Below are 14,677 nucleotides of genomic sequence, written 5' to 3' on the forward strand. Positions count from 1 at the left end.
GTGGATAGCTTTTAAACTACCAATTCAATTTATTAATGGTTATACATCTATTCATTTTTTCTATATCTTCATGAGTCAGTTTTGGTAAGTATGTATTTACAGAAAATTATCCATATTGTCTGATTTTTCAAATCTAGTGTTATAAAATTGTTCTTAGGATTCTCTAAAACCTCTAATACCTGTAGTTAAGTGCCACTTTTCATGTCTCTCATTGTTCATGTCTCCAAATGAACAGATTTTCTTTTTATTCTATTAATCTTTTCAAAGAATTAGCTTTTGTTGATCCTGTTGATCTTCTTTATTGTTATTCTAATTCATTTCTACTCTTTGTTATTTTTATCCTCTCTCTTTAGGTTTCTTCTCGAGGTACATTTAAATTTTGCAAAGTATTTTAAATTTAGTCTGTTAGATTCTTATTCACTTTATTTCTAAAATGAAAATTCACCAAAAATAATGTTCTTTTTCCTTTCTCCTTTACCAATTTTCCTGATTTAAAGGAAATCTGCATACACATACACCATTTCTATTAATTAATTAGAGCTAGATCAATAAAGTCATAGTGAATTATCAGAAAGTTGCTGATTAAAACAAACCTATGATAAAGTTTGTGACTTTAAGTGATAAACAGTTTTCTTCAATAAATATTCAAGTAGTGTTACTTTTCTATAACAATAATTTTTAGTGCTAAAGTTATAAATTGAGTCCTTGAAACTACTGTAATAAATCTTTCAATATTATAAGAAAGCTCCTTACCCATCTTAGCAATAAATTTACGTAAAAACTTAACCTTACAAGTGTGAAATACCACATTAGTACAGATTGAATCTACACTCTATATATCAAATTGTGAAGTTTAGCTGAGTGTTTATCTTCTCAGAACATCTCTATGAACAGGCCCTCATTTTACCAATGTTCCTTATTAAACTGCTCTTGAGTTTGCACCTTAACTTTTAGCCAGAAATGGAATAAAGAAATAATTGGTTTTATAGCTTTCTCTTCCCGAGATTCTGTTGTTCTTTCACTAGTTTCCTGTGTTGGAAGCATAGCTCATTAATTTTCTGTCTTTTTTGTTTCCTTCTCTGATATAATAATTTAAAACTACAGATTTATCTATGACTACCAGTTTAGCTGCATCCCATAAGTTTCATGTTGTATTTTAATTATAGTTCAATTCCAAATAATTCCTAATTATCATTACAATTTCTTCTTTGATTAATGGCTTAAAAGGGTGTTTTTGTTTTGGTTTGGTTTAGGCTTTCCAGTTGGGTGTACATGTGTTGGGGTGGAGGTGAGCGTTAATTATTTTTTTACAGCTGACTTCTAAGTAATTTAATTGCATTATTGTCAAAGTAAATGATTTGTTTGATACCACTTTTTCTGTAACCTAGTTCTTGGCCAATATCTTTTTAGTATTCCTTGTTAAATAGGTGAGTTTTCTAACCATTATCAAAACCCATCTATTTAATAAGGAACACTCATTTCTTTGTTCACTATTCCTTCTTGCTTTTTGTTCCTTCCTACTAAATTTTTTTATTCTATAAATGAATTATTTTGCTAAAACTTTATTGTTAATGGCTAATTTAACTTGTCAAAATTTGTCTTTATTTTACTCTCACATTTGACTGATTATTTGGGGGTATAGTACTCCCAATCGGCAATTATTTTCTCTAATAATTTCGAAGATAGTTTTACAAAGTTTTTAAATTATTTTTTATTTGAAGATAATATGTCTTTTTCTCCCTGTTTACAATTTAAAAAAAATTTTTATGGCTCTACAGTTTTAACTAACAGGTATCTCATCGTGGATTTATTTTTGTTTCCTGTCCTGTGACTTGTTGATATTTCTGAATCTGAGAATTTATGTCTTTCATAAATTATGGAAAATTTCCAAATCTTATTTAATTGAAGATTTTCTGTCCTCCATTTTCTTTCTGTACCTTTCTTTCTAGCATGCATGAGAGAGACAGAGAGAGAGAGATGGAGAGAGAGAGAATGCACAGATAGACAAATAAAAGTGGATCTTTTCATTCCATCTTCCATGTTTCATCTCATGCAGTAGTTTGCCACCAAAACACAAATCCCTTGGCTACAAAGTCCAGAAAAACTGCCCCCACCTCTGATACTTTGGCTTCAGTTTACTGTGTTACAACACTGGTTTGCATTCACTGCTCAGGATTCCATCTGGTATTCAGTTGCTTTACATTGTACCCCTGGGGATTTCTCATACATTCCTGCAAGCTCAGCTTTGCATTTAAAGCAATATCTGTTATATTTTATAGAAGATTTCTAAACCCTTTTTAGTGGAAATATCTTCAAGTTATATAGTTTATAACATTTCAAGAAATGGATGTCAAGACTTTCAATCTTCAAAAAAGATTTAATTATGTTAAGTTTGAACCACTTAATGCAGGTACAGACATTGAAAAATTTTTTAAATGTGCCTGTTACTAGTTAAAAAGGGCTACCTAGTTGACTTGTTATTAAACAGAAGAGCCAATTATCCAAGACGCCATTCTTCGTACAGCTCATTAATTAATAACATTTCAACTCCCTTGAAAATTTTCAACTGAGTAGTTTAATTTTATTATTTGCTTTTACTATAATTTGCTTTCATCATTTTTCTGTCATGTGATAAACAGGAACAAAAGAAACTTGTCTGTGTTAACTAAGGTATAGTTAAGGAAGTATGAACTAAACTTGATTGTTTGCAGATGGGCTTTCCAGAAATTGATACTCTTCCAGATCTATTATGACAAATTGAAAATTAGATCACTTTTTATTGAAATGGTTTTACTGAGACCATGCTTTTAGTATGACTGATAGTTTTGAGACCCAGGCTCAAATTCACCCACTCCTTCCAATCTTCCTTTTATATATTTATGTACTTTGGGATCTTTCTCATTTTAATCCTTGTGCAACATTTATAGTTATTACATCAACTGTACCCCAAAACTGTTTTCTGGTGATTCCAAGATTCCTGGTTTTGCCTTCCCAGTATATAAACTCTTTCCAGAACAAGAATAGCATGCAGGATTTTCTCTCATGAATTATTGCCTTAGAGCTGGTGCACATGGCAGCCAAATTCAAACAAAAAACAAACAAACAAACAAAAGAGCTGTTTGCCTAAATAACAACTTTATCTGAAACAGGAATTTCACTAACATCAATAAATGATAGGAGACTGAAGCAATGAAGGTGTGTAAAACACTCCAAGTCCTCAGTGTTAATTATTTAATTCCTGCTGACAGACTGCCTTGTGAAAAGAAGGATTACAGTGGAAAGAAAGCCAAATTCCTATTAATAACTTACAAGTATAAAGCAAGAGAAAGCCAGAGGAAGGAAAGCCAGAGGAAGGAATAGTATTCCTGTTGTAGAAATCCTAAAAGAGTCACTTGGAATCTCACCCTCAAGCCCAGCACTCTCAGACTGTTCGATGGACATTCATTTGGTCATTCAGGAAATGTTCCCGAGTACTTGTCATGTACCAGGCACTGTCCTAGGCATTTGTTATACAGCAGTAGACAAATCAGGCAATAATTTCTGTCCTCAAAGAGCTTGTATTTATGAGATAAACAAATACATGAATGTATAAATAGATGAATAAATAGATTGCATGACACGTCAGAAGTGCTATAAAGAAAAAAATAATCAGGAAAGGGGGCCAACAGCCAAGTTGGGGAGATTGTTGTTTTAAGTAGGGTGATTAAGGAAAGCATCATTGAGGAAATGACATTTGGGCAAACGGTGGGCTGAAGGAGAAAGCCAGGAGGATATCTGCGAGAGGAATGTTCCAGGCAGAGAGAATTGCAAATGCATAAATATTAGGCAAGAAGGAAACTGGCATGTCCAAGAACTAGCAAAAGCATACATGACAAGACCAGAATAAGCAACGAGGACAGTTGTCAAAATTGAGGAGGTTGGACCGTCTCTGGAAAGGGAAAGTAGGAAGATCCTGAAGCATCCCATAGGCCTTTGTATACACTTTGGGTTTTTCCCTGAGGTGAGAAACCACTGGAAGGAATTTTGAGGCCAGTATGAGACAACTATTTCAAGCAGAAGAAAATGGCAAAATCTGAAGGCAGCTGAGGTTAAGAGAAGACCATTTTTTAGATGGGAAAACTTATGGCATGGTTGTATACTGATGGGCAGGACCCAGTAGCGAAGCAAAAATAGGTGAATGAAATGTATGAAAGAAAAGGGAAATCTTCTGTACCTTGACTAGAAGAGAGGGGGAGAGATCTGATGTGGACTGGAGGGGCTATTCTCAGCCATGTCCAGCGTCCTGGCCACCATGGTAACAGAAGGGAAGGCAAGGTGTGGAAGCACAGGAACAGATGGACTGATGGCTGGGAGCATAAGGAAGTCGTTTTCTATCGGGTTCATTTTCTCTTTGAAATAGAAAGCAAGGTCAGCTAAGAATGACAAGAAGGGAAGAGGAAGGGGGTTGGAGTAGAAAAAGAGAAAGGGCTTCACACAAGGCTACAGAAGGCAACGTGGAATAGTGGTGACAAGCAAGGTTCATATCCCAGCTCTGCCACAAGCTGTGTAAGTATTTTCACCTCTCCAACCCTCAGTTTGCACAATGGGGATGACAACAGCGCCAACATCACTGCTTTGTGGCGAGGATAAAGAGAGGTCACGTGTAAAAGCAACTGCAACCATTACTGAGTGGCAAGCCCTTAGTCTACACCCACTGCTAGCTGACGCAATACATCAGATACTCAACTGCTTGTCAGTGAATGGCCAGGTTGTGATATTTTATATCCACTCTCTTTTCAGGAGGTTTGTCCTCACCAAGCTTCGTGTCATCCCGAAAGGAGCATTTTCGGAATTTGGAGACCTGGAGAAAATGTATGTACCTGAAAATGAAGTGTGTGAATGTCTCAGAGTACGGGCAGTGGCCTCAAACCACATCTAGCATGATGCCCTGTGCTTAGTTAGAAGCCACACAACTTTTTGTACGTTCTCCCATTTTGCTTCCTCAACATATGCATAGTTCCTAAACAGTAATGTGGAATCTTTCAGAGTCTGGCCATTGAAATAAGCATAAGCAATCCAAGAATCCTTACTTTTTTTCTTGTATGAGATGTTGCTCCCAAAGTACCTGTGAATGAAATTTTTATAAACCAAAGCCTGTTTTCTCTGCTGACATCGATACTTTTTCAGGGAAACTTTTTATTATTTCTTACTAATTTATAATTGATAGCAGGGCCTAACATGTGTGCTTTAGAGCTTCTCTAAGAAATTCTGACAAGTGGTAACAAACATTTGGATAAACATTTAAAAGTACTAGGAAAGTTTACGGCACTGAGGGAGATGTCCTTTGGAAAGAGAAGACTACTTAGTTAATGCAAGCATTCACTTATTGGGCTAGTGTAATGTAGGGGTTGTCCCAAATAGGATTTTCTCAAAATGGGATGCAGCAGGAAAAAGCAGAACAAATTCTCTTACATTTAAGGTAACCTCCTCTCTTTTTAAAGGCTCTTGATTCCATCTCCCAAGACTTTAGAGCCAGGAAAATGTATTCTTCGTCATAGTGGCAGTCACAATTCAGGGCTTAAATGCCAATAAATATAGCAACAAATACACAGATTACACAGAAGGGAATGAGAGCAGTCCCCCCAGGTTTCTTGTGCTCCTCCTTCTTGAAGCCATTCAATTTTTCCTCTTGGTTCTTTCACTCCCCACCCCCCCTTTTAAGAAGAATATTTGCTTGAGATCTGAGGAAGTGAGAAAGAAATCCACTGATGAAAGAAACACAAAGCAGACAGAGTGGCAATGTGTTTCAGCAGTTAAACCACCTGTTTAGAGGAGGGTGGCCAAAGTCCTGGGCTTGAGTGTTAGTTTTAATATAAATTTATGGTGTCGCCTCAATTAAATTACCTTTTCTCTCAGGGCCTTGGTTTCCTCATCTGTGTGTTAAGGGAGGAGTTTTTAAAGGGGCAGAGGATTTGTGTGATCTCTACTTTCTAAGTGTAAGCCTCCTCCGGCTGGATGAGCCCAGTTTAAGGCCTGCAGTCTTCAGGGTGGGTTTACCTTCTTGAAGACTTTCCACACTCACAGGAACTGGGAGATGAGGACGTACATCTGAGCAGAGCTCACCAAGGGAACGGGAAAGCAATGGAGTTGAAGAGCTTTGGCTGACCCCTCTTTGGGGGTTCAGCAGCAGATCAGACCTTCCTGTGGGGATCTAAATGACTGAGCTGAGTTGACACAACAATAATCTCAAAGATGGGACAGCTGGCTCAGAAACCCCTACACTTCCTCAGACACAGCTTGTCCATTTCTACCTCATGTCTATTAAGCAGCCTGCACTGACACAGTGAGATGCCAAAAATAAAATTAAAGTGATCTGATTTTTTTCCCAACACTTTTTATGACCTAAAGCTTCAAAAACATTCTCTCCCTAGAGGGCTTGGCACTGAATTGAACTCAGAACAGACTGCACCCTTCAGTCTGTTTATCTTCATCCATTGTCTCACCTTCCATTCTTGGTCACTAATGAGTTCTCATCTCGTTTGCAGATCTATTCCATGCCTTTTTGTTCTTCCTACAGTTTTTAACCAGTTTCCTGAACTTAATAAATGTTGGCTTCCTCGTCGATATCTCCCTCTCCACAAATCATAAAATCCCTTTCATTCACTCTCTATTTGCGGCCAAGTTTCAACCAGCCTTATTTAAAAGGGGGGGAAAAAGCTTTCTGTATGAGTTCTGCCTTCCTTCCTCTCTCTTCCCATCACTACCACCCTTCCGAAAAAGCAGCCTATGTTCGCTGCCTCCCTATCCTTTCAATCACTCTGTAGACTGCCCACTTGCTATTTGTCCACAAATTCTCTAACAATATTAGTCTATTAAAAGTCCAACGATACCATAACTGCCAGACCTAAAGATTTCTACTTTGCCTTCTTAGTATTTAGGTTATATGCCTCTTTGATTTCATTGACCATCCATGCCATTCTTAATGCCCTTCATTTTTAACTTCAGTGACACCACACCCTCCCCGCTGCCCTCTTAACCTCCCAGACTATTTCATCACCAGTTCTCTCCATCCTTCTTGTTCGTACCAGGACCTCAGAAGTTCAGATATTCCAGGGCTCTATCTTTGACCATTTTCCATTTTTATAGTCATACCCCCAAATCATTATTCATCAAAGAATGTCTTACTATCAGGGCTCCTAAACCTCCGTCTTCAACCCCCACCTCTCTTCCGAGACCATAATTCTTATTTTGAAATGGAGAGCCTGTGCTCACTTTGGCAGCACACGTACTAAAATTGAAATGGAAAGTCTCCCAAACCTCTAGACCTAAGTAAACTGCAAGTGTTACAAATTCAATATATCCACACTCGCTCATTATTTTTATCCTTAAATTTCTCATCTTCCCATATCATCTAGTGAATAACATCACGAACTCACCCAACTCCCAAGCAAGAAAAGTCCCCCTTGACTCACACGCCCTCTCTATCCCTTATATCAAGGTACTCTTCTAGTCCTTTTGACTCCCCCTCAAAAATATCCCCAGAATCCCTCCCTCCTCTCATTCCTGCTGCCGTTAAATCCAAAGTCTCATCACCACTTACATGACTGACTGCATGAGGCTGCCATGCCTGCTCCAGTTTCAATCTCCCCGCCACTCTGCTGCCAGGCCTTCATTGCTCAAACTCTCTTGCAGAAGAAACTATAGGGACTCTCAGTGGCATAGATTTCAATCTTAAGTCCTTGGCACACAAATCAAAACCCTTTATCTCCCACAATATGCAGTATATCCCCTATTTCCACCAGGTAGGAAAATTTGACATTTCCCAAGCATTATCATTACCAGACATCATATTACTTATTTCGAACGTGATGGCTGGTGCTTTGAACAATGCCTGGCACATAGAGGGATCACAAAATAAAGGCAGATGAATGAATGAAAGAACAAAATATACTTTTCACACTGATCTTACGTCAATGCTGTTCCTCTGCCTAAAATTCCACTTAAAATCAAAACAGAAATCCTGCTTGTCCTCCAGGATCCAGATCAAATGTTTACTCCTTTGTATAGTCTTTCCAGAACTCTCCCAGTGCTTCCACACCACTATCTCATGTCCAGAGTATTAATAGTACATTTATCAGATTGTATGCAGAATTTACAAGATTTTCAAGATCTCTTGATTGTTCTTTACTGGCAAGGTCAGAGTGCAACTTAACTTTATATTAAAGTACAACACCAAGTCCTACTGTTTTTATGTCCTTGCTATACCTCTAACCTGTCTACTTATTTCCTTTCTCCAGCTACCATAATCTTTCCCCGGATAACTGCAACAATCCTCTATGTACTACCTATCCACAAGCATGCTCTCCCTTGATCCAATCCATTCTTTACATAGCATTGTATTTTCTGAATTTATATCTAATTATGTCACCTTCCACACCTGTCCCCTCCCCCACCTCTCTCTTTCTCTCTGTTCTACCCGCCCCTGTCCCCACGCCTTACCACTGCTCTTAACGTAAAAAAAAAAAAAAAAAAAAAAAAAAAAAAAAAAAACCTGGACCTATCCCATGCCCGCCTTTGCTCTACTAGCCATTTTTGTAGTTCATAAAATGTACTATGTCGTGCTGCCCACCATGGGCCTGCTTGGCAGCCGCGGTTCTATCTGACTAGTGTCCTTCCCCCTTTGCCCTTTTAATTTAGTTGGCTCCTCCTCATCCTTCAGAGGCCCTTCCCGGGAAAGCCCTTCCTGAGCTCCCCAACAGGGGGAAACCCCCTACTACATACACTCTCATATTACCACTAGTCTCTACATGCTACCATTTTAGCAATTTTACACTTATTTGAGTGCTAATTTAGTTAATTTCTGACTCCCCAACTGGACTGCAAGTTCCAAGAGCACAAGGCCATGTTTGCTTTTCCTCAGTAATGGATCCACAAGCCTCGCACAGACTCAGGTACGTACTATAAATAACTGATAAATGCATGAATAAAATGAATGAATAAACACATGTAATTAGTTGGAAAGACAAGATATCCAGATACAAAAAGAAAATACTAAATACTATGAATGATAATGATAAATAATGTAGGAGTTGATAGGTATATGAACACTGGCTGACACTCTACTATGATCCAAGCACTTACATACTTATAGTTTAAAATATAACATAGGACAAAAATGTACAAGATAAAAGGTGCAAAATAAGTGCAACAAACATTGTGTTTGTTGGGATCCTTTCTGTTGTGAAACGCCAAAGAAAATAAACCTCAAGCAGGCTTAAGGCAAAAAGGGGAATTTAATGGCTCATTTAACTTGATGGTCAGAGAGGAAGAATGGCTTTAGAAACATCTCTATTCGGGTCCAATGTCCTTAGGACTTCGCCTCCCTCCCTCTTTCAAGTCTCCGTTCCTTTGTGTTAGTTTCAGCCCTTAGCCCCACCCCTAGTGGCAACAGGCGGCTCCAGTCCAGACTTCACATCTTGGGTCCTATCCAGAAGGAAAGAGTTGACCTTCTTTTTGTTCCATTCCATCAAGTCTTTAGATTTAGTATGACTTGCTTATCACTGCAAGCTAAGGAAATGTCATACTCAAATTGGCTGTGGCCTGGCTAAATGGGCTCCAGTCTTAGAGTTGAAAACACCTACCCCAACCACATGGACTTGGGGTAGGGGAGGGAGACCCACAAACAAAATCTGAGGTCGTTACTGGGAAAAAAACGTGGAGACTAGATGCTGGTAGTTGGGCAAACAACTAATGTCTAAAAAGAAAATCAGTCCTATTCTCCTCCAGAAGAGAAAAGTCTCTGTGGCCTGGGTGGTTGGGGATTTGATGAATTTGATTCCTCCCTCTTCCTCCTGTTACAATGATTGAAAGAATCCCTAACTCTGCCCCAACCCATGCTGATGATTCTTTTCCTTTCATTAACCCAGCTTAACCTACTCCCCTCTGCTTGAATTGCTTGAAGAGGGAAAAGAATCTTTTGGGTAGAACCGGAGCAGCAGCTTTTCCCCTGGAAATGAAATGATCACTGTTGACACCTTAGCTTTAATCGGCATCACTATCTCAAACTTCCCTGCTCTTCACTGCTTTGGGACTGGCTCGGGGGAAAGGAAACCATTAAACTCGACAATGTGAAGTGGCTTTGCAAAGTACACCGTAAACTGTTTACATTGTCTTTAATTACTTCGGAGCCATATGTCAGCTTGGTATAAAGTGTAAAGATTATACTGAATAGGGTAGGGGGCTAGGTGACAGTGTGGTGATTTATGGTAACCAGAAAAATTATGCATGGAAATGAGTGCAATTTAAAAACACATCCACCGTGCTATTATAACACTGGAGGGGGAAGAAAAGCCAGTTTATAACAAAATATCTTTGCAAATAGGAGCATGATGAATATGTAAATGAGACCAATCAACATCAGCTGAGATATGGCATATGCAGATGAGACGGCAATGAGCCAAAATGTGAACTAGCTCCCAAACCATAAATATGAACCATATAAAATGCATTTGAAATATTCATGATAACATAAGGACAAAAAATATAATCAAGTGATTTACTTGCATATAAAAATGAGAACACTAGTCTGACACTCCAGCCTCCACCCCCAGAACACTAAGGAAAGCAAAGTTCACTTCACAGACGGACTTTTAAAGGAAGATTTATTGAACTGTTGCAAGCACACTAAAAAAGTTGAGGATCCTCCAAATTCTCAATTCTTCAAGACTCACTCAGAACAGATGAAAGGAAATAAGTCAGGTAACTAAAACCATAATGGTGACAGTGCTAGAAAACTTGGATTCCAATCTGCTTTGCCTCCCTGAGCCATCTCCTTGTTAGATAACGTAGCTCCGTTCCTACGGCCAAGCTTCTATGATTCTGAGAGTTAATGGGCAAAGGAACTTTTGAGTCCCACTTACGGAAACAAAGCAGGAGGGAAAGAGTGCTAATTCTACCATCTCCTAGTGGTAAAAAACTAGAGGTCAGTGTTGGGGCCTCGGGGTGGGAAGAGGGGATTTGAATCCCTGGGCATCAAAAGGATAAGGAGCTTCAGTGGTTCTCATCTCGGGTGGCACTTTAGAATTGCCTAGGGAGCCTATAAAATAATCTACAAGCCTATCATTTCCAGGGATTTTTAAATTCCATTTGTCTAGGGTAGGGCCAAGCATTGATCACTTTTTTAAAGTCCCTTGATGATTCTAACACACATCCAGAGTTAAAAGCCACTGAGGTGGATGATATTTAAGTCTGAACGTAATTCATAGAAAGAACATTCATGAACATGTGTAGTGTGTGTATATGGTGTGACTGGAAGAAAATAATCAAAAGGGAGGGGGGTAGGAGCTAAGGTCAGAGAAGAAGCTGGGGTGAAGCCATAGACAGCATGGTCTTAGGCAAGTTTGAGTGTCATACTTAATGATGGGAATTACATGGGTTATTTTGAACAACCAAGTGACTGATCTGATTTACATTTGTTAAAGATCTCTCTCTCACACACACACACAGACTTTAACTTGACAATATTTTGCTAAGGATTTTTGTGTCTATATTTGTAGAGATGCTAATCCATATATTTCTTTTCTTAAAATTTGTTTGGTTTTGTTATACTGGTGCTATGAGTTAGGAAGTGCTCCCTCATCCTCTTTATCCTGAGGATGGGTTTGTAATTTAGAATTCAATAAGGGAAAGAGGAGTTTGTTTCCCACACACACACACAAATGGTGTGTGAATCAACTTGGTATCCATTAGGAAAAAAAAATTAACCTCAACCCTTAACCTCATGTCATACACAAAATTTAACTCTAAATGGATCATAGACTTAAATATAAAAGCTAAAACTTTAAAATTTCTAGAAGAAAATGTTCACAATCTTGAGATAGGAAAAGACTTCTTAAATAGGACATGAAAAGCATAAGATAAACTTTTAATTTTGAGCTTATCAAAATAAACTCTCTGCTCTTCAAAAGACACTATCAAAAACAAACAGAAAAGAAAAAGAAAAACCAAATCACAGACTGGGAGAAAATATTTGCAATACAAATATCTGAAAGGACTTGTACCAAGAATATGTAAAGAACTCTTAAATGTGAAAAATAAGTAGATAAAAATCCAATTAAAAACAGGCAAAAGATCTGAACAGATAACTTCACCAAAGAAAGACGTACACATGGGCAATACGCACATGAAAAGACGCTCAGCGGTACTCATTAGGGAAATGCAATGTAAAACCTTAATGAAACGACATATCCTCTAGAATGGCTAGACTTAAAGGCTGACAGAACTAGGTACTGATGAGGCTGTGGAGTAACTGGAATGCACCTATATCTGGTGAGAATGTAAAATGGTACAACCCCTTTGGAAAACAGTTCGACAGTTTCTGATAAAGTATTTACCCAAGAGAAATAAAAAACACGAGTCCACACAAAGACTGATTCAAGAATGTTCGTAACAGATTTATTTATAATGGCTGAGAACAACCCAAATACTCATCGCCAGGTCAAGGGGTAAACAAATTGTGTTCTAGCCATAGGACAGAATACCAATCCAAAATAAAAAGGAATACACTGTAAATACAGTGACATGGATGAATCTCAAAAGCATTATACTAAGCAAAAAAGCCGGACACAACAGAATACACACCATATGATTTTATTTGTATGAAAACTCTAAAAAAGAAAATCTACTGTGGTGACAAAAAAGCACATTAGTAGTTGCCTAGGGCCTAGAGTAATGATGGGGATTGTCTGAGAAGAGAAACAAAGGAACGTCTTAGGCTAGTAGAGATGTGCTATATCTTGATTGCGGTGGTCATTACAAAATATACCAATTTGGAAAAAACTCAATAATTCAAATGAGTGCATACTATTATCTGTCAAAGTATCCTTCAACAAAGTTGATTTTTTTAAAATCAGTAATTATTCAGCACCCATTTGGGGTCAAGTGTTTTAAATACCACATCTCAGTTAATCTGAACTTTACAGACAGAGACACTAACATTCAAAAGGAATAAACATCAGAGGGCCCTTTTATGAGGAAGGTAAGATGTGAACCCAAGGTAGTCTGGTCCTTTCTGCTACACAAGGCTTCCTTTTTGTTGGCATCTACCATATTCCATAATTATTCTACTAAAGTAAAAGAGTAACCAAGGGGAGGATTCAGGCTGTGAAAGTTTAATGTCATTTAATGTCATTTATAATTAGAAAAGAGAATGTCTATGCCCAAACCCTTAGAACCACCATAAACCAGAATTGAGAGTCATTTGCTGCTGGGACACTCCTGGGATCAGTAAACCTCTTCTTGGAGCATTTTTTGTCTTCAAGTTCCAATGTATCAAATCATTTCTGGGTAAAGCTCCTGATGGGTTTGCAAACTGAGCTACCTGTTACATTGCAAATTAACTTGGTCAGCAGTTGGGAAATGTAAGAGCTGGGCCAATTAAATTGTCATTATTGATCCAGGTCAAACATGAGTTAGTGTCTAGATGTTGAAAGTCTTTATCTCATTTCCTGTTCTCCATAAATATTCTGAAAATAAGTATTTTTGTTGTATTTATTGCTTCACCGAGAACACAAGAAGCTGTTTTCTTGTCATATTTTGGATTGATGTGGTTTTAGAGTTTCCATTAAGTCTCCTTACTTTCCACTGTTTCTAGATGGGTCCTTAAAATAAACTTCACAATATCTGATAACTGCCCAGCTTAGAAACAAAATAATTTATTAGCTTTGTATTTATAAGGTTGGGTTTTGCTTGTTTTCTTTCATTTTGCTTTGATTTCTTTTTGTGTGTTGGTGGGGGAGGGAGAGTCTGACAGGGGAAATGGAGTTCCTGAAATCTCCTGATGTTATGGATGCTCCCAGTACTATATTCCTTATAACTCTCCACATCTCAGTTCCTTATGCTTTATGCATGAAGACAACATATGACTTCCTTTTCTGGAAGGGATTACAAGGAAGGGACTACTGGAAGAATACAACTAAGAGCCCCACCATCTTAGTCTACTTAGGCTTCTATAAAAAAATATCAGACTAGGTGTCTTAAATAACAAACATCTGTATCTCACAGTTCTGGAGACTAGAAATCCAATACCAGAGTGCCAGCATGGTCGGGTTCTGGTAAGAACCTGCTCCCCGGCTTATAGACAACTGCCTTCTTGCTGTATCCTCATATGACCGACAGAGAGCTGTGGTTTGTTTATCCCCTTATATGGGTACCAATCCCACCATGAGGTCTCCACTCCCTCGACTTCATTCTATTACTTCCCAAAGTCCCCACCTCTGAACAACACTACATTGAGAATTACGGCTTCAACATATAAATGGGGGTGGGGGAGAAGGGCGTGGAAAGGAAGACACAAACATTTGGTCCATAGTGGCCCCTGTGAGCTTGCAAGTTTATAGTAATAAAAATGAACACTGTAGATGTTCACGTGCTTTGGAAGGCATAGGTAAGCCCACATGTACATCTTCCATCACCCTTTTCACTACTTGATGCCCCAAGGCACTCATGGGCCTAATATCCTCTGCTTGGTGTCTTTCATTCAGCAGCTAAGACTTTCAGGTGGCAAGACTTGACATAGGTGACTCAAACAAGGCTTTTCTGGCTTGCCATCAAATGCGATCTTCCATTTTCTAATCAACGGCCAAGCAACATCACTTTCTCTGTCTTTTCAGACTTCTGCTTTAGCCATACTTGCCCTTCT

At 38.3% G+C, this 14,677-nt stretch overlaps 1 protein-coding gene across 1 annotated transcript in view; it reads left to right on the plus strand.

The window, feature by feature from the left end:
• Positions 1 to 14,677, plus strand: part of FSHR (follicle stimulating hormone receptor) — a 158,804-nt gene that overhangs the window by 65,577 nt on the left and 78,550 nt on the right. The window contains 1 exon segment of the mRNA XM_033125142.1: positions 4,780 to 4,851. Coding sequence (XP_032981033.1) covers positions 4,780 to 4,851 — 72 coding nt within the window.

The sequence above is a fragment of the Rhinolophus ferrumequinum genome, chromosome 13 (genome assembly GCF_004115265.2).
Source record: "Rhinolophus ferrumequinum isolate MPI-CBG mRhiFer1 chromosome 13, mRhiFer1_v1.p, whole genome shotgun sequence".
Lineage (NCBI taxonomy): Eukaryota > Metazoa > Chordata > Mammalia > Chiroptera > Rhinolophidae > Rhinolophus > Rhinolophus ferrumequinum.